Source organism: Microtus pennsylvanicus, chromosome 7 (assembly GCF_037038515.1).
Source record: "Microtus pennsylvanicus isolate mMicPen1 chromosome 7, mMicPen1.hap1, whole genome shotgun sequence".
Classification (NCBI taxonomy): Eukaryota; Metazoa; Chordata; class Mammalia; order Rodentia; family Cricetidae; genus Microtus; species Microtus pennsylvanicus.
The window spans coordinates 21126891-21149994 of NC_134585.1; the positions used below are offsets into that span (position 1 = coordinate 21126891).

The 23104-nt window shown below is 46.5% G+C and overlaps 1 protein-coding gene and 1 pseudogene across 1 annotated transcript; both read right to left on the minus strand.

Moving 5' to 3' along the window:
• Positions 1–1810: 1810 nt before the first annotated feature.
• LOC142853668 (cyclin-dependent kinase 1-like) lies at positions 1811–3077 on the minus strand. The gene is made up of 2 exons (XM_075978858.1): positions 2795–3077; positions 1811–2629 (listed from the first exon to the last, which is right to left on the minus strand). The coding sequence occupies exons 1-2, from the start codon at positions 2963–2965 to the stop codon at positions 2291–2293; spliced, it is 510 nt and encodes a 169-aa protein (XP_075834973.1). The 5' UTR covers positions 2966–3077; the 3' UTR covers positions 1811–2290.
• A 2822-nt stretch (positions 3078–5899) lies between these two features.
• On the minus strand, positions 5900–23058 carry LOC142853971 (ATP synthase F(0) complex subunit C1, mitochondrial-like; annotated as a pseudogene).
• Positions 23059–23104: the final 46 nt, after the last annotated feature.

Consider the following 23104-nt stretch of genomic DNA (forward strand, 5'->3'; position numbering starts at 1 on the left):
AGCCAGAACACACTTCAAATCCATGAACTAATACTAAATACTAAGTGTGGCACAGGCTGGTCTTGATCTGAGATACTTCTGTCTCATTCCTGCACCCCCCCATGTGCTAAGAATACAGGATTTCACCACCACTCCTGGGGTATTCTCTGTCTGTGTCTCTCTTCTCTGTTTCTCTGTCTCTCTGTCTGTCTATGTGTGTGAGAGAGAGAGAGAGAGAGACAGAGAGATACACACTGGGGGTAAATTGAACCCAGAGCCTAGCAAATGTTAGGCAGACTCCTTACCCATCAGAATTTCTAGCTGGCATCTAGGTTATCCACGTTTAAACCCTGATCTTCTTTCTTAAGTATACCGTTCACTCAGCCTTCACTCTTACACAGTCAGGAGCTTTGTATTCTGTCCATAAACTAAAAAAACCACAAACCCAGTTAGTTTTCCTGCTCTCTTATACCCTTTACTCTCCATTCTTGCATAAGAGCTAATGCAGCTTTTAAAAGTTATATGTTCATTTATGTTGTGGTTGGGGGAGCACACATGCGGTGGTCACAAAACAACTTGTGAAGTCAGTTGCTTTTCTTCTTCCACTCTGTGGTTTCTGGGTTTAAGAATGGGTCTTCAAGCCGGGTGGTGGTGGCGCATGCCTTTAATCCCAGCACATGGGAGGCAGAGGCAGGCGGATCTCTGTGAGTTCGAGACCAGCCTGGTCTACAAGAGCTAGTTCCAGGACAGGCTCCAAAACCACAGAGAAACCCTGTCTTGAAAAACAAACAAACAAAAAAAGCCGGGCCGGGCTGTGGTGGCGCACGCCTTTAATCCCAGCACTTGGGAGGCAGAGTCAGGCGGATCTCTGTGAGTTCGAGACCAGCCTGGTCTACAAGAGCTAGTTCCAGGACAGGCTCCAAAACCAAAGAGAAACCCTGTCTTGAAAAACAAACAAAAAAAAAAAAGCCGGGCCGGGCTGTGGTGGCGCACGCCTTTAATCCCAGCACTTGGGAGGCAGAGGTAGGCGGATCTCTGTGAGTTCGAGACCAGCCTGGTCTACAAGAGCTAGTGCCAGGACAGGCTCCAAAGCCACAGAGAAATGCTGTCTCGAAAAACCAAAAAAAAAAAAAAAAGCCGGGCGTTGGTGGCACACACCTTTAATCCCAGCACTCGGAAGGCAGAGGCAGGCAGATCTCTGGGAGTTTGAGGCCAGCCTGGTCTACAAGAGCTAGTTCCAGGACAGGCACCAAAGCTACAGAGAAACCCTGTATCGAAAAACCAAAAAAAAAAAAAAAAAAAAGAGCTAGTTCCAGGACAGGCTCCAAAACCACAGAGAAACCCTGTCTCGAAAAACCAAAACAAAAAATAGATAAATAAATAAACGTGTAGGATTAAAGGCTTGGGGATGTAGCTAAGTTACCTAGAATGCAGCAAGCTCTAGTACGATCCTGAGCATCAAAGTAGTTGGCATGCAGTCATGCCTACTCCAGAGAGCAACCTTCTATCCTACAGCAGTCTGGTGACTATCCACTGTACCACAATTAGGACACCATTTCTTTGGCTTCTTTGCTGGTACATATGTGTGCTGCCACACCCAGCAAATACTAGATACAGAGAAAGAGCAATCATCTTTCCAGAACCTGTAGAAAATAGTATTCGTGGGCTACAAGAGAGAAAATGAGCCCTGTCTCTCAAAGAACTTGCTTTTTTTCTTTTTTTTTCTTTATTTTTATACAGAATTATTATATTTAAATTCATATGGAATAGTTACATGTTAATTAAGTTATATGTATGAAATTAGGAAAAGTCCAGGTAATGGTTTACAAACAAACAAACAGAAGAAAAATATACAAGACAGGAAGAGAGCCAACAGTAAATGTCACTACGTGGCCCTGCCAGAGCAGGCAGGGACTTCCACAGAAAACTACATCTTCTTAATCTGATTGTCCAAGTCATCAAAGTACGGGTGCTTCAGGGCCATTTTGCCAGAGATTCGTTTGGCAGGATTATAGACAAGCATTTTCGAGAGCAAATCCAAGCCGTTTTCATCCAGGTTCTTGACGTGGGATGCTAGGCTCCCTGGCTTCCACTTGGGAAACGTGTTCTTGTAGTCCTGCAGAGACTCTACTTCCGGCCACACTTCGTTGTTAGGAGTTCCCAAAGCTCTGAAAATCCTGAAGAGCTGGTCAATCTCTGAATCGTCATGGAAAAGTGGCTTCTTCGTTGCCAGTTCTGCAAATATGGTACCTATACTCCAGATGTCAACAGGGGTGGAGTAACGAGCTGATCCCAGCAACACTTCTGGAGTTCAGTACCACAGTGTCACTACCTCGTGTGTGTACACTCTAATCGGTATCCCAAAAGCTCTGGCAAGGCCAAAATCTGCCAGTTTGATTGTGCCTTTGTCATCAATCAATAGATTTTGAGGTTTCAAGTCTCTGTGGAGAACTCTTCGGGAGTGACAAAACACAATCCCCTGGAGGATTTGGTACAGGTAACTCTTAACGAGTGAAGAATCCATGAACTGACCAGGAGGGATAGAATCCAAGTACTTCTTGAGATCCATGGATAGGAATTCAAAAATGAGATACAACCTGGAGTTCTGCATGAGCACATCCTGAAGACTGACTATATTTGGATGGCGGAGGTTTTTTTTTTTTGGTTTTTCGAGACAGGGTTTCTCTGTGGTTTTGGAGCCTGTCCTGGAACTAGCTCTTGTAGACCAGGCTGGTCTCGAACTCACAGAGATCCGCCTGCCTCTGCCTCCGGAGTGCTGGGATTAAAGGCGTGCGCCACCACCGCCCGGCCAGAGTTCTTTTAATGGAGAAATTTCCTGGATGGCAGTACTAGGCACTCCTTCTTCCTCACTTTCAAGTCTGATTTTCTTCATGGCCACTATCTGGCCAGTAGTCCTGTGTCTACCCTTATACACCACACCATAAGTACCTTCTCCAATCTTCTCTATCTTGATATAGTCTTCCATAGTTACTCAACAGGTTACAACAGACCCTCTCTTGTTCCCGCGGCGGCCACCCCGCAGTGCCGGACTGCGCGGACGCAGCGACTCCCGGAGCTCAGAGGCCGAGTGCCAGCAGTTTCAAACTCAAACTTGCTTTTTTTTTCATGGAAAGAATGTAAAACTAATAGGAAAACATGTTGCACAAAAGATAAAAACTGAAGCTGGACGGTGGTGCACACCTTTAATCCCAGCACTCGAAGGCAGAGGCAGGCAGATCTCTGTGAGTTCGAGGACAACCTGGTCTACACAGTGAGTTCCAGGACAGGCTCCAAAGCTGCAAAGAGAAACCCTGTCTAGAAAAAATAAAAAATAAATAAATAATGGGAAGGCAGCTGGTCATGGTGGCTCATTCTGACTCCCCATAGTAGAGGCAGATGAATTCCTGTGTCTATAAAGCCAGCCTGATCTATATAAAGAGTTCCAGGCTAAAATGGGCATGGTGGTGTATGCCTTGAATTCCTGAACTTGGGAGGCAGAGTCAGGTGGATCTCTGGGAGGTCAAGGTCAATCTGGTCCACAGAGCAAGTTTCAGGCAAGCCAAGGCTATAGTATAGAGAAACCCTGTCTGGGAGGGGGAAAAAATTCCAGACCAGTCAGGACTACATAATGAGACCCTGTCACAACAAAACAAAGCAAATGAGAATGCAGGAAAAGAACATGTTTCAGGAAAGACGGTGATTAAACTGTCTGTGGGTAATCATGGGCAAGGACAAAACACATGCCCTCACACAGAAGAAATCATAGCCTGTTCAATAAACAGAGGCCTGGAGAGCCGGCTCAGTGATCAAGAGCAATTCCAGAGGTCTTAAATTAAGTTCTCAGCAACCACATAGTGGCTCACAACCATCTGTAATGAGATCTGGTGCCCTCTTCTGGCCTGCAGGCATACAGGCAGACAGAAGACTATATGCATAATAAAAAATAAAAAACGGGGGGGGGGGGAGATTGAGTTTGGCTGGCTTAAGATTCTCAGTTGCCTACCTGCGACTTTCCAGCATTTGTATGGCAAATTGCCAGCCAGCTTCTTTTTCTTTTGCTATAGGGTCTCACGGAGCCCAGGCTAGCCATAAACTTGCTGCAAGGTGCCAGTGAACATTTTTTTTCTTTAGCTTTAAACTTCTGATTCTCCTGTCTCTGCCTCCCAAATGTTGGGGTTATAGGCATTTGCCGCTGCATCCGGTTTTCAGCTGGGAGCAGAGTCCAGGCCTTCACAAATGCCAGGCAAGCACTCTACCAGCTGAGCAGTATCTCCAGCACAGCAACCTAGCCTGTTAAAGGGGTAGATCAAGGTTAAGTCACGGACAGTTTCGATCTTGGCTAGCGAGCTGACATTTAATATCGTGGATAATGAGAAGCTGGTGATAGCTGTAGTTGGAAAAATTAATCAGAGAACACGTTGGGGAAGACAGACGCTGACAGACCTAGTACCTGGGAAGATGGTTAAGGTTTTCAGTGGTCCAAGCAATGGGCTGATCGGGCCAGGTATCACAGAGCACACTTTTAACCCCAGTGTTCTGCAGGCAGAGTCAGGCAGATCTGTGTGCATTAGACCCTGATTTACACAGTGAGTTCTAGGGCAGTGAGTGTGAATACGGTGAGACCCTGACTTTTGTTTTGTTTTGTTTTTGCTTTTCAAGACAGGGTTTCTCTGTAGCTTTGGAGCCTGTCCTGGAACTAGCTCTTGTAGACCAGGCTGGCCTCGAACTCACAGAGATTCGCCTGCCTCTGCCTCCCAAGTTCTGGGATTGAAGTCATGTGGTGCTGCCACTGCCTGGCTGAGACCCTGACCTTTTTTTTAAAAAAAAAAAAGTGTGTGTTGAGGATGGTGCTGTTGGGAACAGAAAACCAAGTTAGTCAGAAAGGAAACAGACATGCCAGGCCCTCTTCAGAGGCTGAGGCAGGAGGATCAGGAGTTGGTTGATTGGCTGGTTTGGGTTTTTGTTTTTGTTTGTGTGATACAGGGTCTCATTGTGTAACCCAGGTTATCCTGGAATTCACCATGTAGACCAGGCTGGCCTCCAGCTGCCTCTGCCTGGATCTGCCTGCCTCTGCTTCCTGAGTGCTGGAATTAAAGGCATGTGCCACCACTGCCCATCCAAACAAGTTTTTTTAAAGGGGCTGAAGACATTGAAGACATAGCTCAGCTATTAAGAGCACTTGCTGTTCTTGCAGAGGATCAGGGTTCAGTTTTCAGCACCATCTGTAATTCCAGTTCCAGGGAACTTGATTTGCTCTCCTGACTTTTTTGGACACCAAACACACATGCAGTATGCAGACATACAGAAAGGCAAAACACTCAGACACATAAAGTTAATAAATCTGATTTGGTTTTTTTTTTTTTTTGAGTCAAGGTCTCACTGTGTAATCCTGTCAGGCCTGGAACTCTCCAGATGGACCAGATGGGCCTCAAATCCGCAGAAACTGACCTATCTCTGCTTCCCAAGGGCTGTTATATGTGGCCATGTCTTGTTTTGTAAAGTGCTAGAAATGGGGTCCAGGCCTCCTTTGGGAATGCTCATCTCCAGCTACAATACCCAATTAAAGGTATGTGCCACCAGGTCTGAATTTTTTTTAAAAGATTTATTTATGTATTATGTATACAGTGTTCTGTCTGTCTGTATGTTTGCTGGCCCAAAGAGGGTACCAGATCTCATTACAGATGGTTGTGAGCCACCATGTGGTTGCTGGGAATTGAACTCAGGACCTCAGGAAGAGTAGTCAGTGCTCTTAACCTCTGAGCCATCTCTCCAGCCCCCAGGTCTGAATTTTATTTTATTTATTTGTTTGTTTATCTGTTAGAGAAATGTCGTTTAATGGTGAAGCTCAGCTCAGCACACTCCAGCACCAGGACAGGCTGGAGTCGAAGCAGCAGGTGTGGCTGGGTGACTTCACATTGGGTCACAAGAACATGAGGAAGGTAACAGTCAAACAGAAGAGGCCCATGGTCTCTGACAGGGCAAAGCCCAGAATGGCACAGAGGAGCTGCTGCCTGAGAGAGGGGTTCCTGATAGACAACAATCAAGGGACTAAGCTCTACTCCAAGGCCAACCCCTGACCCGGTCACACCAGCTGGAGCAGCCCCAGCAGCAATAAACTTGGCTGCTGAATCAATGAACAGCGCTGGTCTGGAATTTCTGTCCGGCCATCTGGAGAGGGGAGCTGCTGCAGGAAGGCTGTTGAGATTGAGCCTCTGATCTACTCAGGAGGGAGGGGGTGGAGAACCTGCCTGACTCCATTTTGAAGACAGGAACCCTGATTTTTTTCCTGGTTTTTTGTTTTTGTTTTTTGAGACAGGGTTTCTCTGTAGCTTTGGAGCCTGTCCCGGAACTCACTCTGTTTGGGAACAGAAAACCAAGTTAGTCAGAAAGGAAACTGACATGCCAAGGCCCTCTTCAGAGGCTGAGGCAGGAGGATCAGGAATTGGTTGGTTGGTTGGTTGGTTGGGCTTTGTTTTGTTTGTTTGATACAGGGTCTTATTATATAGCTCAGGTTAGCCTAGAATTCACCATGTAGACCAGGCTGACCTCAAACTCCCCGAGTGCTGGGATTAAACGCAGGAGTCACTACCACCCAGCCATTTTGGTTTGTTTTTGAAAATACCCTTACCCTTCCTGACACCCTTTTGAGCCCTCATGGTGACCACATGATTTTTTTATATTTCCTTATAGCCCCATTGCCTCTCTTCTGGGGGCTACTTATGATTTTCCCCCTTTTTATTCATATTTATTCCATGTGCATTGGCATGCATGTATGTCTGTGTGAGGGTGTCAGATCTTGGAGCTGCCATGTAGGTGCTGGGAATTGAACTCAGGTTCTCTAGGAGAGACATCCAGTTCTCTCAACCACTGAGCCATCTCTCTAACCCCATGATTTTACTCCTTAAAAGGGGCCCAAGAGATGGATTCAGGCCTGCTGTCTTTAACCCAACTTAAGAGGCAGTCGCTGGCCAACTCTTGGGTGCATCCCAATAAAAGATATCAAGCTTGCTTCAAATTTGGCTCAAACTGTGGAAGTGGTTTTATTCTAGCGGATGGGATTAACAGCAGACGCAGACCTGATCAGACCCCTGCTCCAGGAGTGGATCAGACCTGGAGGAAAGAGCAGTGCCTTGGTGGTCTTCGCTTTTCAATCTCCCAGCTTTAGCCTTTGGTCTCCTAGGCGATTTTTTCTTTTTTTTCTTTTTTATTTATTGTTTTTTTCAAGAACAGGGTTTCCTGGAACTCATGGCTGTCCTGGAACTCACATAGATCCACCTGCCTCTGCCTCCCAAGTGCTGGGATAAAGGGTGTGCACCACCACAGCCTGGGGAAAATTTTTAAATAAAATAAAAATAAAAATTTGTCCTGCCTGCAAGATGTGCTGGTGTAAAGTGGTGCGGAAATTGTGGGAGTGTCCAAGCAATGGCTGGCCCAGCTGGAGGCGCACACCATGAGAGGGAGCTCACCCTGAGGGCCAGGACACAGAGGAGGGATGGCTCAGAGACCTAGGACAGAACCAAACACAGCTGGCAAAAATACAAATACAAATAAAGTCAATGAAGTGATTCCTAATGCTATTCTGCTATACTCATAGATCAGTGCCTAGCTTCAACTATCATCAGAGAGGCTTCACACACACACACACACACACACACACACACACACACCCCAAACTCCTCACCCCACCCCACCCCACCCCCACCCCCGCAACTGATGAGAGCAGATGCAGAGACCCACACCCAAACAATAGGCAGAGCTCGGGAACACTGTGGAGGAGGGGGAGGAAGGATTATAGAAGCCAGAGAGGTGAAGGGTATCATAAAAAAATCGCACAGCGCCGGGCGGTGGTGGCGCACACCTTTAATCCCAGCACAGGGGAGGCAGAGGCAGGCGGATCTCTGTGAGTTCGAGACCAGCCTGGTCTACAAGACCTAGTTCCAGAACAGGCTCCAAAACCACAGAGAAACCCTGTCTCGAAAAACCAAAAGAAAAAAAAATCGCACAGAACCAACTAACCTGGGCTCATAGGCTCATAGGGCCTCACAGAGACTGAGCCAACAACCAGGGAGCCTGTGCGGTACTGACCTAGATCCTCAGCATATATGTTATGGATGAGGAGCTTGGTCTTCACGAGAGACTCCTAACAGTGGGAGCAGGGGCTGTCTCTGACTCTGTTGCCTGCCCTTGGGACCCTTTCCTCTTGCCAGATTGCCTGTCCAGTCTTAAAGGGAGAGGAGGTGCCTGGTCTCACTGCAGCGGTGACTGGCTGGTGTCCACGAGTAGACCACCCTTTCCTGGGGAGAAAAAGAGGGAGGTGTGGGGAAGAGGGGGAGGTATGGGGAGAGGGATTGGGAGGAGAGGGGGGAGGGGGAAATCTTCGGTCAGGATGTAAAAACAACAAATACATTAAATACATTAGTAAAATACTTGTGAGAATATCGGAAGGAAGGAAGGAAGGAAGGAAGGAAGGAAGGAAGGAAGGAAGGAAGGAAGGAAGGAAGGAAGGAAGAAAAGATGCTGGGTTAAAGCATAGGAGTTTGGAGACACACAAAAAAACACCGAAGAATTTATGCCTGGATGGCAAAAGCACCGTTGAATAAAGGCAACCGTAAACATGACAATGACTAACTTAAAAGGCTGTCTTTAGGTTTTCGTTCTGCTTTTTGTTTTCGTTTGTTTGTTTGAGATGGGGTCTCATTTGATAAGTAGACCAGGCTTGTGCTGGAATTAAAGGTATGAGGTCCTACACCCAGCCCTTTCTTGGGTTTTGTGCTAGCTAGTTTGTTGCCAGCTTGATACAGTTAAGAGTCATCAAAAAAGTGGGAACCTCAGTTGAGTCAATATGTAAACCAAACTGGTCTGCCAGCCTGTGAAGTATTTTCTTTTCTTTTCTTTTTTTTTTTCCGAGACAGGGTTTCTCAGTAGCTTTGGAGCCTGTCCTGGAACTCCCTTTGTAGACCAGGCTGGCCAAGTGGAAGGGTCCAGCCTACTATGGGTGGTACCATCCCTGGGCAGGTGGTCCTGAGCTGTATAAGAAAGCAGGCTGAGAAAGGCATGAGGAAAGGTCAGTAAGCAGCACTCTTTCATAGTCTGCACATCAGCTCTTTCCTCAGGACTTGCCTCCCTGACTTCCCTGGAACTACAAGCTGTAAAATGAAATAAACCCTTTCTGCCTCAAGCTGCTCGGTAGACCAGGCTGACCGCAAACTCACAAGATCCACCTGCCTCTGCCTCCTGAGTGCTGGGATTAAAGGCGTGCGCCACCACCGCCAGGCTGTTCCAAAAAAGCCTGCTGAAAGCTACTCTTAACTCCATTTCTATTTTAAAATACTATGAAAATATTATGATTTTGTTTTGTTTTGTTTTTCAGAACAGGGTTTCTCTGGTGTTTTTTTTGTTTTGTTTTGTTTTGTTTTTTTTTTGGTTTTTCGAGACAGGGTTTCTCTGTGGCTTTGGAGCCTGTCCTGGAACTAGCTCTGTAGACCAGGCTGGTCTGGAACTCACAGAGATCCGCCTGCCTCTGCCTCCCGAGTGCTGGGATTAAAGGCGTGCGCCACCATCGCCCGGCAGGACAGGGTTTCTCTGTATTTTGGAGCCTGTCCTGGAACTCACTTTGTAGACCAAGCTGGCCTCGAACTCACGGAGATCCACCTTCCTCTGCCTCCCAAGCACTGGGATTAATGGCATGCACCACCACTGCCTGGTGAAATTTATATTCCAAAATGTTAGAAAAGATATTAAATGTCCTGTCTTAAACAAGGTAGGACAATTAATTATATTAATCTTGTTTTTTTAATTTTATCTCTATATAGGGGTCTGTGTTTTTGCAAGTGGATGCCTTTGGAGCCAGAGAGGTGTTGATCCTCTGGAGCTGGAGTTATGGGTGGCTGTGAGCTGCTTCACTTGGGGTCTAGAAAACTAAGTCAGCGGGAGGCAGAGACAGGCGGATCTCTGTGAGTTCGAGGCCAGCCTAGTCTACAAGAGCTAGTTCCAGGACAGGCTCCAAAGCCACAGAGAAACCCTGTCTCGAAACTCCCCCCCCAAAAAGTATGTAATTTATGTTTGGGGGCTGGAGAGATGGCTCAGTGGTTAAGAGCATTGCCTGCTCTTCCAGAGGTCCTGAGTTCAATTCCCAGCAACCACGTGGTGGCTCACAACAGTCTGTAATGAGGTCTGGTGTCCACTTCTGGCCTGCAGGCATACACTCAGACAGAATATCATATACATAATAAATAAATAAATATTTTAAAAAAAGAAAAAGAAAACTAAGTCAGGATTTCTGCAAGAACCTACATGTTCTCCGAGTTATGGTCTTCAACCCCTAATTTGTGTTTGTGGGGTTTGTTTGTTTTGAGACTGGATCTCACTATGTACCCCTGCTGGCCTACAACTTGCTAAGTAGACCAGACTTACCACTGCCTCTGTTTCCTGAATGCTGAGATTAAAGGCTGTACACCACCACATCTGGCCCTAGTTTGGTTTTTTTGAGATAGGGTTTCATTAGGGGAGGCAGGCTTCGAACCTGCTGTGTGCTAACGAGAACCTGAATGCCTGAGTCTTTTGCCTCCTGAGTACTAGGATTGTAGGTGTGGGGCATATTGTTAAATGATTTTTAATAAGCATCGTCATGTGTCTTCCTTGTCTTCTGTTACACAGCAAAGACATAGCAATGAGGAAGATAGGGCGGACTTTGTGTTTCAGTGGGACAGAGTTGCCCAGTATGCACATAGCCCTGGGTACCAGAAGAATGGAAAAATGCAAGGTAAACTTCCTGCAAAGCTGTTCCTACAAGGGCAATTGAGGGCAAATATGTAAGCATAACCTGCCAGCTGTTTATAATCTATGAGGAGTGAGCCTGGAGTTTGGAGAGGTGGAACAGGAAGAGAACCATTTTCTGAGCGAGGTGGGAAGACTACTAAGGCTACCTACAGATTTAAGATGAGACACTAAGCAAGTGGTGGGGTGGGAGGGATGGGGAATATGGAGAGGGGAAACCCATGCATTTAATCCCAGCCCTTAGGAGCAGAGGCAGGCAGATCTCTGTGAGTTCAAAGCCAGCCTTTATAGAGTGAGTTCCATGACAGCCAGGGCTTCTTAGAGAGAGCTTGTCTCAAAACAAACAAATGAATGAAAAGAAAAAAGTGAGTATCTCATTGCAGTGGAATAGGCCCGTGACAGCAACCCTTGGGAAGTGAAGCTCAGAAACTCAAGATCATCTTCAGCTATATAACAAGCTTGAGTCTAGCGTGGGTTCCATAACACCTGGCCTTGATTTTTTTTTTTGATTTTTTTTTTTTTAAAGAGACTGGGAAGATGGTTCACAGTTGAACAACTGTGAGGGCTTGAGTTCGAATCCTTAGAAGCCATGGACAATAGCTGGCTGCAGTAAGCAGCAGCTGCAATCCCTATGTTCTTACTTCAAGATGGGAGATCGAGACAGGAGAATCACTTGAAGCTTGAGGGATGGATAGCTGGCGTATTCAGCAGCAAACGATAAAGGGACCGACCCTGTGTCAAAGGAGGTGGAAAGCAAAGAGCTGCAGGGGATCTTTTGGCCCCTGTGCACATGCCTATACATTCACACAGATACCCATATATAAAAATGCAAAAAAAAAAATCTTTAAAATAAATATGTCCTGCTTAGGACTGTGGCCATGTCTGAAACAAGAGGCATGACCAGTCATGTGTGTTTGGGCTTTTGATTTTTTTTATGCTTATGAATGATTTGCTGACGTGTATGATGTCTGCAGAGGCCAGAAGAGCAAATAGGATCCCCTCAAGTGGAGTTATAGGTGGGTGTGAGCTTCTAGTGGGTTCCTGTCCTCTGCAGGGGTCCCTCCCAGGTATAATAATAGGACTGGGTGTACTTTAGGCTACTCCTCATCTAACCATTATTATTCAGAACGTTCTTTCCAAGCACGAGTTGTCACTCACGTGACCTTGCCTTTGTGACTGTGTGAGCCTAAGCCTATATCACCTTGCCTGACCCCCAGAATAATCTCAAAATCTAGATTGTCTGGCGACCTGAAAAAAGATGGCTATCGCAGGAGACTTCGGTCCTGGGTCGGCTTCAGTGTTAGGCTCCACTCTCCCAGGTTCATGGCGCCAACCAGAAGGGCAACAAGTGACATCACGACTCAGGGACCCTGAGGTCAGCTACAAGGTAAGGGAGTGGCCATCCTCACCAGAGGGAGGTGAGTGAGCATAATGGGGCCAGGAACAGGGAAGGATTTGATTACATCAAGCTTTGAGCATAACTTTTAAAGGACGGAGGAACTTGAGTATTGAAATCACCGACCACCGACTGCCATTGTTTGCAAGTTGTTTTTGATTATAAGCCTTGGTTTCCAGAAGAAGGGACTTTAGAACTTTAAGTTGGAGACAGAGTCCAAAGGATATTGAAAAATCATCTAAACAAGGGGGAAAGATCCTTGTTCAATTTTGGGTCCCTTGAAATGCTTAAGGAAGATGGGGGTCTTCTCCCTGTGCGAGCTGGAGGATTTAGGAGAGCCTATGAACACGCTAAGTTTCTAGCTGTATAAAAATTACACACGGCCGGGCGATGGTGGCGCATGCCTTTAATCCCAGCACTCGGGAGGCAGAGGCAGGCGGATCTCTGTGAGTTCGAGACCAGCCTGGTCTACAGAGCTAGTTCCAGGACAGGCTCCAAAGCCACAGAGAAACCCTGTCTCGAAAAACCAAAAAAAAAAATTAAATAAATAATATATATATATATATATATATATATATATATATATATATATATATATACACGGTCCCTCTAAGCCTAATGTTGACTTCATAGGGAGGCATAGGATGTTCAATAGAAAGCCAAGTAAAAGGGGAACAAATTCAAAAGTTATTCTTATCAAAACATTTGGGTTTTGATAATACTAATTAAGGGTTAATCATGCCTCAGACACAGGAACTTTCTAAAGTTCTGTAGATACTTAGTGACCTCAAAATGTAGAACACACTTAGTTGCTTTAGAAACCTGTTATTCAAAGACAGATGTTGAAGTGTTTCAATTTTGGCTGACTTGCCTACTTAGAGAATTTTTTGCCGGACACATCTTGGCTGGGTGGGCTGAATGTATTCCTTATTTTCAAAACCTTATAGACTCAAAAACGGTGGGAAGGATACGTCTTAAACAACTTATTGGTAAAGGGTCCATAGAAATTATTGTACTATTAAATGAAATGCAGTTTAATTATTTGTTCGGCACTGATAATATTTGACAAGTTGTAATAGCGTGTTTCTCGGGATCTATAGATAATTCTTACTAAGAATGTTTCTTTTTAAAATATTTTTAAAATGCTCCATGGGTATTTTCTAAAATTACATCTAAAAATACTAGAGATGTTGCTTTTATAGATGGCTCTGCAAAAGGACAAGGAATATATGTTTTATATACATATTCTCAGTGCTCCACGAAAAGAAAAAAAGAAAAAGATTGTAGCTGAAAGGCAGGGTAAATTCAGACCCTCTAGCAGGAAGAGTAGAGCCGAAAATCTGCTTTGTTCCAGGAACTGGCTGTCCACAAAGTTAGATTATAATCTTGAGAACAATCTTGAGAAATGGGGAGTTACCCCCTTGTGATTATCACTGGTACTTTTAGAATCTTCAAATGATGCCCTCCCTACCCCCTTTGGGTTGTGGTTTCTTCCCTTAAATACCCCTCTCCCAGCTAGTCATATCCCAGCATGGGATATGAGTCTCAGCCCCAGCACGCTGGTTCCTGTCAATAAACCTCGTGTACGGTCTCTCGTGAGTTCTTGGGGGGTGGTCGTGTTATCCCGAGACTTGAGTGAGTCTCCTAACTCTGGGGGTCTTTCAGTAGCTATCCATGGTTGTGCAACTCAAGAAGTCTGAACTTGCTGTCATCAATCAACTTTTGTTAGACATTTCTCAATCACTATCTATTCTCACTGACTCTACTGTTTTGTTTAACAGTTTACCAGTTCACTAAGAAAGAATCAGAGTCTTAAAAAAATCATGGCTGGTTTTGAAACTCCAGTTTGCCCATCCTCATCCAAAGTGGGCGGGAGACCCTGAGAGAAGACTGAGCTGCAACATTAACTGACCTCACCTGTAAAGAAAGAAAACACGGGCGGTGGTGGCGCACGCCTTTAATCCCAGCACTCGAGAGGCAGAGGCAGGTGGATCTCTGTGAGTTCGAGACCAGCCTGGTCTACAAAGCGAGTTCCAGGACAGGCTCCAAAGCCACAGAGAAACCCTGTCTCGAAAAAACCAAAAAAAAAAAAAAAAACCAAACAAAAAAGAAAGAAAACGAGTGTTACAGAAGGGTTGTGAGTGTGCAAGGGTAGGAATCAATGGCAGGAAACATTTGGATTGAGGGCCTTGAGGAAGCAGAACTCTCAGTTCCAGGCCAGCTTGGTCTACAGAAAAAGTTCTAAGAAGTCAAGGCTACACAGGGAAACCCTATCTCAAAAAAACAAAACAAAACAAACAAAAAACCTGACAATGGGCTGACCTATAGTAGTAAAATATTTAAAACTACTGGAAAGAACGAAATATTAGAGCTGAGCATGCCTTTAATCTCAGCACTTGGGGGGCAGAAGCAAGCAGATCTCTTGTGAGTTTGAGCCAGGCCTGGTCTACAAGAGCTAGTTCCAGGACAGGCCCCAAAGCTACAGAGAAACCCTGTCTCGAAAAATAAAACGTGAGGGGGCTGGAGAGATGGCTCAGAGGATAAGAGCACTGGCTGCTCTTCCAGAGGTCCTGAGTTCAATTCCCAGCAACCACATGGTGGCTCACAACCATCTGTACTGAGATCTGGCACCCTCCTCTGGCGTGCGGGCAGAATGTTGTATACATAATGAATAAATAAATCTAAAAAAAGAAAAAGAAAACGTGATTACAAGGACAGAGAAACTCTGTCTCAAACAAAACAAAACGAAAACATATATATAATATCCATAGTATAAATATAAAATTATATATAATTTATGCTTATTTATCATACACTGGTATTTTGCCTGGATGTATGTCAGAATGAGAATGTCAGAAGCCTAGGAACTCGAGTTACAGTTACCAGCTGCCATGTGAGTTCTGGGGATTGAACCAGGAACCTATTGAAGAACAGTCCGTACCCTTATTCATCCAAGCATCTCTCCAGCCGCTCGGAAACTTTTCTCCACAGCACTCTCTAAACTGCCTTTAAGTAGGACATTGTGGTTTAAACAACTTGAGACTTAGCCTGGTTGGCTAAGGGTAATTGGGCAGGGAAGTATGTCTGTCCTTCTGGATGAAACCATTCAAGGCTGCCCCTGGAGCCCAGCTAAGGGCCAAAGAAGAAGACGACTCCCCTCCCCCTCCAACCTCCGTGGTGACCTGCAGGCCTCTGAGAATATCTGTCCAGCTCTGGCTTTAGCTTTTTGTTTATTTGTTTGTTTGTTTTGACTTTTCGAGGCGGGGTCTCTCCGTGTAACAATCCTGGCTGGCCTTGCAGGGAGACACCCACCTCTGCCTCCTGAATACAGGGATTAAAGGCATGCACCACCACCACCACCACCCTTCAAGAACAGGGTTTCTTTGTGTAGCTTTGGTCCCTGTCATGGAACTCCCTCTGTAGACTAGGCTGGCCTCGAACTCAGAGATCCTCTTGCCTCTGCTTCCTGAGTGCTGGAATTAAAGGTGTGCACCACCACTGCACAGCGGGAGTTTAAGTTTTGATGTTGAGCAGTTACAGCAAGAATATTTTATATATATTCACAGGGCATACTAGGTGCTTCTTACGAAGACACGGGTGGTGAGGAAGAGCTAAAGCCTTAGAAGGAAGGAGTCCTTCTGATGGCAGAGGATAGCAGTCAAGACCTCATCGTGTTTATAATTTACATACTATTTACAGGATACCTGTGCATCAAAGGACATCTGGAAGCAAAACCACTATTGAAGCCAAGCAGTGGTGGTGCACAGCTTTAATTCTAACACTTGGGAGGCAGAGGCAGGCGGATCTCTTGAGTTTGAGGCCAGCCTGTCTACAAGGAGATTTCAGGATAGGGACACACAAAGAAATCCTGTCTCAAAAAACAAAAACAAAACCATAACAAGACCAAAAGTGCTCTGGACATACTGCATTTAAAAAATACAAAAGGGAAGACGTCAGAACACTGCCCATGAATGAGGCGATATGAATGGGCTTTTGAGAAAACATCAAGTAACCTCCTTTCCAGATAACCTTGTGTTAGTCCTGGAATGTGCTGTCATGCCCCTCCCTGGTGTAGGCTATAGGAGTGGCTTTTACTTTAGATTACCTATCAGTTTACCCATTATTAGTCTGAAGGCTGTTTCCAAACAGGAGCTGTCCTTCTGACTGTACACACCATAAATTCTTGAATTCTTGTGACCTTCCCTTTGTGAACCTTAGTACCAAAAACTCCTGTGACCTTGCCCTTGTGATTGCAGGTATCCTAAATTCCGTGACCTTGCCCTCGTGACTGCTTGTAGCCTACGCTCCCGTGACCTCTAGCTCTCAGAATACCCTAAAAATGCCTGGTGGTGGTGGCACAACACCTTTATTCCTAGCACTTGGAAGGCGGAGGCAGGTGGATCTCTGTGAGTTTGAGGCCAGCCTGGTGTACAAGAGCTAGTTCCAGGACAGGCTCCAAAGCTATGGAGAAACCCCGCCCCAAAAAACAAAACAAAACAAAAAAACCCTCAAAATACAAATTGTCTGATGCCCTGAATAAAGATGGCTATGGCACGAAACTTTAGTTACCTCATTTTTAGGCTCCACTCTCCTAGGTTCATGCCACCGACAGAGGAGTAACAATAGACCAGGTTGGCCTTGAACTTGCAGAGATTCAAGCACCTCTGCCTCCCAAGTGTTGGTACTCAAGGTTGTGTGCCATCACCCCTGGCCCCAGGACTTTAAGGAATAATAACTCTTGCTGGGTAGTGGGGCACATGCCTTTAATCCTAGTACCTGGGAGGCAGAGGCAGGCCGATCTCTGTGAGTTCAAGGCCAGTCTGGTCTACAGAGCGAGTTCCAAGACAGGCTCCATTGCTACTGAGAAATCCTGTCTTGAAAACCCAAACAACTTTTTCGTCTTTCTGGTCTCCTTAATGTCCTCTCTCATTAATTTCTTCTCTCCTATTCATCCTTTCCAATTTTGTTTGTTTGTTTGTTCATCTGTATGTTTGTCCATTTGTCTGCATGAACTAGGGGTTGAACCTAATGCCTCACGCAGGCTAGGCAACTACTTTACTGGATTAAGAACTGCTTAAGTAGTCTTTAATCCCACGGAGCACTCAGGAGGCAGAAGCAGGGGGATCTCTTGAGTTTGAGGCCATCTTGGTCTATGCAGAGTTCCAAGCCAGCCAGAACTATGCAGTGAGACCTTGTCTCAGGGAAACTGCTCAGAGTGTCCTGGAAACAGACTCGAGGGTGGGAGTTAATCAGAATCAGCCCTCATTTGCTGCAGGCTGCCTGGGAAGGAACTCATTTGGCAGAGAGCTTGCCTGTGCAAAGGGAGAAACTTCAGGCAAGAATTTACCAGCATTGAGGAAGAGAGGGGGAAATGAGCAAGAAACCGGTTTTATTGTCCTTTCGGGGAGTTAAGGATCTTATGAGCCACCAGGAAGGTGCTGGAAACAGTCGGTCCTTCGGAAGGGCAAGAAGGGCTCCAAACTGCTGGTCCATCTCTTCTGCTTTTACACTGAAATCTCGTGTGTTCCTATTCAGTAAATGTCCCCTTGTGTCTTAGTACTATTTTATTTTTTGTTTTTTTTGAGATGGTTTCTCTGTAGCTTTGGTGCCAGTTCTAGAACTAGCTCTCGTAGACCATGCTGGCCTCAAACTCACAGACATCTGCCTGCCTCTGCTACCAAAGTGTTGAGATTAAAGGCATGCGCCACCACTGCCCAGCTCTCCACAGCTTTGGAGCTGGGTCTGGTAGACCAGGCTGACCTTGAACTCACAGAGACCTGCCTGCCTGTGCCTCCGAGAGTGGGATTAAAGGTGCACACCCCCACTACTGGACAGGTGTTAGTATTCTCCTTGGGTTGAAACATCAGGGCAAGTCTCCCAGACTAGCCTTAAACTCCCTCTCCAGCTAGGGAAGATTCGGAATCTCCACTCTTCCTGCTTCCATCTTCTGAAATACTCAAAACTCAGGTATACACCTCCAGGACCGGTTATTTTACTTATTTAATTAAGGAAAAAAAAATTCATAATGATGATGTGGGGGTCAGGGTGGGACTCAGAGAAAAAGTAGGTTCTCTCTCTGTCAGGACTGGGTTCTGGGAATCGAACTCAGATTATCAGGCTTGGCAGCAGGCGACTTTACCCATGGAATCATATTGATTTAGGTTTGAGACAAGGGCTTGCTTTCTATATTAGGCTGACTTTAAATTGACTGCAATTCTCTGTTGGCTCTCTACCTGCTTTGGTTAAAGGTGTGAGTTACTCCATCTCCCTGCCTTGTGGTGAACTGAGGACCTTTCGAATGCCAGGCAAGCCCTGAACTATGTAATGTTTATATTACAGCCCTATATTTCTTTGTGTTTCTTTCTCTCTCTTTTTCTCATTTTGTAGCCTTGACTGGCTCAAAAATTTCTGTGCTATAGATATAGAGATATTCCTGCTTCTGTCTCTCAAATGCCTGGATTAAAAGCATGTACCACCACATCTGGCATGGCATATGTACGACTATTTAAGACTAGGTATCTTGCTGACTGTGGGACATCTAAAGAAAATCAGCATAGCCGGGCGGTGGTGTCTCACGCCTTTATTTAATCCCAGCACTCGGGAGGCAGAGGCAGGCGGATCTCTGTGAGTTCGAGACCAGCCTGGTCTACAAAAGCTAGTTCCAGGACAGGCTCCAAAACCACAGAGAAACCCCGTCTCGAAAAACAAAACAAAAACAAAACAAGAAAAAAAAATCAGCATGGACGTCGTGCAAGGATCCATGAAGTGTTCCATATTTTGCTCTTCCCTAACCTAATGGTCACCTGCAAGGAAACTGAGGCACAATGCTGTGAATCTGCTGAGCCTTCCCACTATCCCCATGTCAGTCAGATACCATCCACAGCTGTTTTCTGTAAAGTACAGCTAAGGTCTGAAGTAATCAAAGGTGGTTTCGAACTTGCTACCTAATGAATGCTAGAACTTGAAACAAGCCAGACAAGCATGGCCTCGAACTTGCTACCCAGTCAAGGCTAGAACTTGAGACGCCCCAAACAAGCATGGCCTCGAACTTGCTACCCAGTCAAGGCTAGAACTTGAGAGGTGCCCAACAAGCATGGCCTCGAACTTTCTACCCAGTCAAAGCTAGAACTTGAGAGGTGCCCAACAAGCATGGCCTCGAACTTGCTACCCAGTCAAGGCTAGAACTTGAGAGGTGCCCAACAAGCACCCGACTGAGTCCCAGCTCACTCACTCTTCTCACCTCTCACGAGTTTGGAACCTGAATGAGAAAATGTTTCTAGGGTTTTACCTGCGTGATTTAGTGTCAAATATAAGGGTCTTTGTTCCAGATCCTATCACAGGGGTCCCCAAAACTGCAGGAGTTTCCTGAGTAAAGGGAGGATCTTTAGTTATTCGAACAATGGCCTTAATCACTAGGGAGTTTATGTTAAAGAAGAATTTCAGGGTGGGGCATTCATAGCCCAAGGGAAGGAATAGTTCACGAGGAGCAGACAGATTACTGGATTTGAACCTTTCCATCAACTTCCTGGAAGGGGTGGCTTGGGACCCTTCAAAAACTTCTGAGCAGCACCATTTGAGTTTCAGCAGCTGGGGAGATGCTGGAGGGCTGCAGCCCCAGGGGGACCATGGAAGCTTCCTGAGGCCTCATGTTTCCAATGTCACTCTGCGTCCCTTCCTCCTGCTGAGTGTCTTCATCCTCCCTACTGTAAGTAAAGCCTGTGGACTTCCTAGCAAATTATTAAAATTAGTAGGAGCAGTGCCTTGGTAGAAAGTACTTTTTTAATTCCAGCATTCAGGAGGCAGAGACAGGGTGGTCTATGAGTTGGGAGGCCTGACTGAGAGAGTTCAGGACAGCCAGGGCTACACGGAGAAAGGCATTCTCAAACAACAAAACCCAAACAAAAACAACAAGGATGCAAAGGGCCTTCGCCCGGTGAGCCACCTCACTGGCCCAAATTGTGGCATAAAAGAGAGATGTGGTGGCTCAAGCTGTAATCCCAGGAAGGAGGAGGCTGTGCCTGCAAGACTTCTGCAGATTCCAGACCAGTAGGAGTAGGTAGTTTCAGGGGAACCTGGGATTCAGAGTGAAGCCATCTCAAGAAAATCAACTGCCACGGCTGTTGAGGTGGTTCAAAAACACAGGGACCCTTGTTTGTCAAGCCTGATGGATGATCAGAGTTCCATTGCAGAAAGCCATGGGGTGGAGTTAGAGAAATGACAACCAACTGTCTTCTGACCTCCGTGCAGCTCACGTGCTTCCATCCACCAAATAAGAAGTAAACCAATGCAGACTCTGGCTTGAGTGTAAGACTTGCCACCTTGTTGACTTTTGAGTTTTTATGAGAGAGGGTTTCTCTAGCTTGGGGGCCTGTCCTGGAACTCGTTCTGTAGAGGAGGCTGGTCTCAAACTCTTATCCGCCTGTCTCTGCCTCCTGAGTGCTGTGGTTAAAGGCGTGCGCAACAACCACTCACCCCCACCCCCCACAGGAAAGTCTATGTGAGGGTGCCAAATCCCCTGGGTGTTAGACAGTTGTGACCCCCCCCCCCCCAGACAGGGTTTCTCTGTAGCTTTGGAAACTGTCCTATAACTAGCTCTTGTAGACCAGGCTGGCCTCAAACTCAAGAGATCCTCCTGCCTCTGCCTCCCTCATTGTGGGATTAAAGGCGGTAGATGTGTGTCACCACTGGCCGGGAGTTTATGTTTTGAGAGAAGGGCTTTAGTTGCACATTTTTATTTCTTAAACTACTGGTCCCTTGTGTCTTTGTACTTTGTACCTAGTCTCAATTTTGTATTTGCTACTTAGGGAAGTTCGTGGGCATCGGTTCTCTAAACCCAGGTAGGTGCTAAATACTTTCAGGCTTGGCCAAAAGCACCGTTAACCTGGCCATCTCTAAGGCCAACCTTAGAGTAAACATACTGAAGCTGGTTTAGAGATCTGCCTGGGATTAAAAGTGTCTTTACCCTTATATGGCAATATTAAGCCAGGTATGGTGTCAGATCTCCCCCCCTTCCCCAGTCTTGGGAGTCCTGGAACTGTAGACCAGGCTGGTCTCACCGAGGTACCTGCCTCTGTCCCAAGTACGGGGATTAAAGCCCTATGCCAACACCACCACCTGGCCAGCCTAGGTGGAACAAGGAGAGTCAGATCAAGGCAAAGTTCAAGGTTAGCCAAGAGATCAGATTTATCTAAAAAATAAATTAAGGAAACAACTAAACTGAGCAGTCTGGGAGGCAGAGGCAGAGTTTGAGGCCATCTTGATCTACAGAGTTTCTGAAGAGCCAGGACTGTTCATAGAGAAACTCAGTCTTTAAAAACCAAAATAAAGCTGGGCAGTGGTGCATGCTTTTAACCCAGCACTTGAGGCTAGCCTGATCTACAGAGCTAGTTACAGACAACTGGGGAGAAAACCTGTCTAGAAAAACAAACAAAAGAGCTGGTGCATGGCAGCTGGTGGCTCACGCCTTTAATTCCAGCACTTGGGAGGCAGAGGCAGGTGGATCTCTGCGGCCAGCCTGGTCTACAAGAGCTAGTTCAAGGACAGGTTCCTAAGGTACAGAAACCCCATGTTGAAAAACCAATAAACAAAAAAACAAAGAAAACAAAGCAAAAAGAACCAACCTGCCCCCCCCCCCCAACTTTAATGATTTGATTAGGGTAGGGCGTGATGTTGACAGCTTGGGAATACTCAGAAAAAAACAACGGTCTAGATAAATTTATAAAATGCTCAAGCCAACATAAGGCTGGTGTGGGATGGAGGACATGGGCTAAAGAGATTTTCTCCCTTCTACCCGACTGGAATCAGAGATCTTGGATTCAGTTGGAAGAAGTGGCTCCTGTGTCATGCAGGGATGTGTGTAGTTAACTCAGTTTGGTGGCAAAGCCTTAGCAGTTCCTCATGGCCGAAATTTCCCTGACAGCACCTTCACATTTTCCGTCCCACAAAGTGGTTTTGATCACAATTAAAGTTCATGGTCAAATTACTAATAAGAACGATGTGGCTTACTTTATGGTTTCTCATCCGTTTTTTCTTTGGTGTTAAGGTTTGTTTGACACCCTTTGGGCCCGAGTTAAGGCTCCAGGATGCTACCTCACCTGGATGATCCTTTTGGCTTCTGAAAACATTCATTTTAGAGACCCCCCCCCCTTTTTTTTAACTCCAGAGGCTCCCATCAGGAAATAGTGAGGACGGGGGGGGGGGGGATTCCAACACTCGCTCCTTTGACCTAAGAAAAGGGGGAGGGAGTGTGGCCGGGATTTTGGGAAAGGGGAGGGAGTGACGAACCGAAGGAGGAAGGGTCGAGAGGAGTCCAGCTCCGGTTTGGGAAAATCCAGCTCGCGTTTTGCTTCTCGCTCAGCGGTGCAGGGTCCAGCCAAAGCTGAGCCCCAGCTACACTCCTTGAGGTCTGTCCTGGGGAGACACCGCTACTCTGGGGGCTGACCTGGCCGGGAATAGCTGTGCACTCCGCTCCTAGCACCACTTTGTGCACCGTGCAACTGGAGTTTCAACTCCGGGGTCTGCACTCGCCTCTGGACACCTTCTCCACTTCTTAGTCATGCACCTCTACCTGCCTCTCCACCGCGGACATTGGGGGAGCAGCTGCCCACCCCGGGTGTTTGGGCCCTGACCGAGCCAGATGGTAAGTGTTCATCCTAGGCCCGCAATCCCCGGCACACGCCGGAGCCCTAGACGCCGAAGTTGTGCGGACGGAGACCAACTGGAAAGTTTGCCCAAGGGCTAGTGCAGGCTGGGAGCAGGGGAGACCCGCGCTGTCCTAGGATCCAGAGGCCGCCTAGGGTGAGCTTGGGCGGCCGCAGAGGGCGTGGGTGCGGGGAGAGGGCGCTAAAACTCCGGCGGGACGGGAGTTTGGGGGGCGGATCTCTACCAGGCTGGGACTCTGCATCCATTGATGCCGGGTGATGACTCGTGGGCCAGCTCGTCACCGCGACCTCC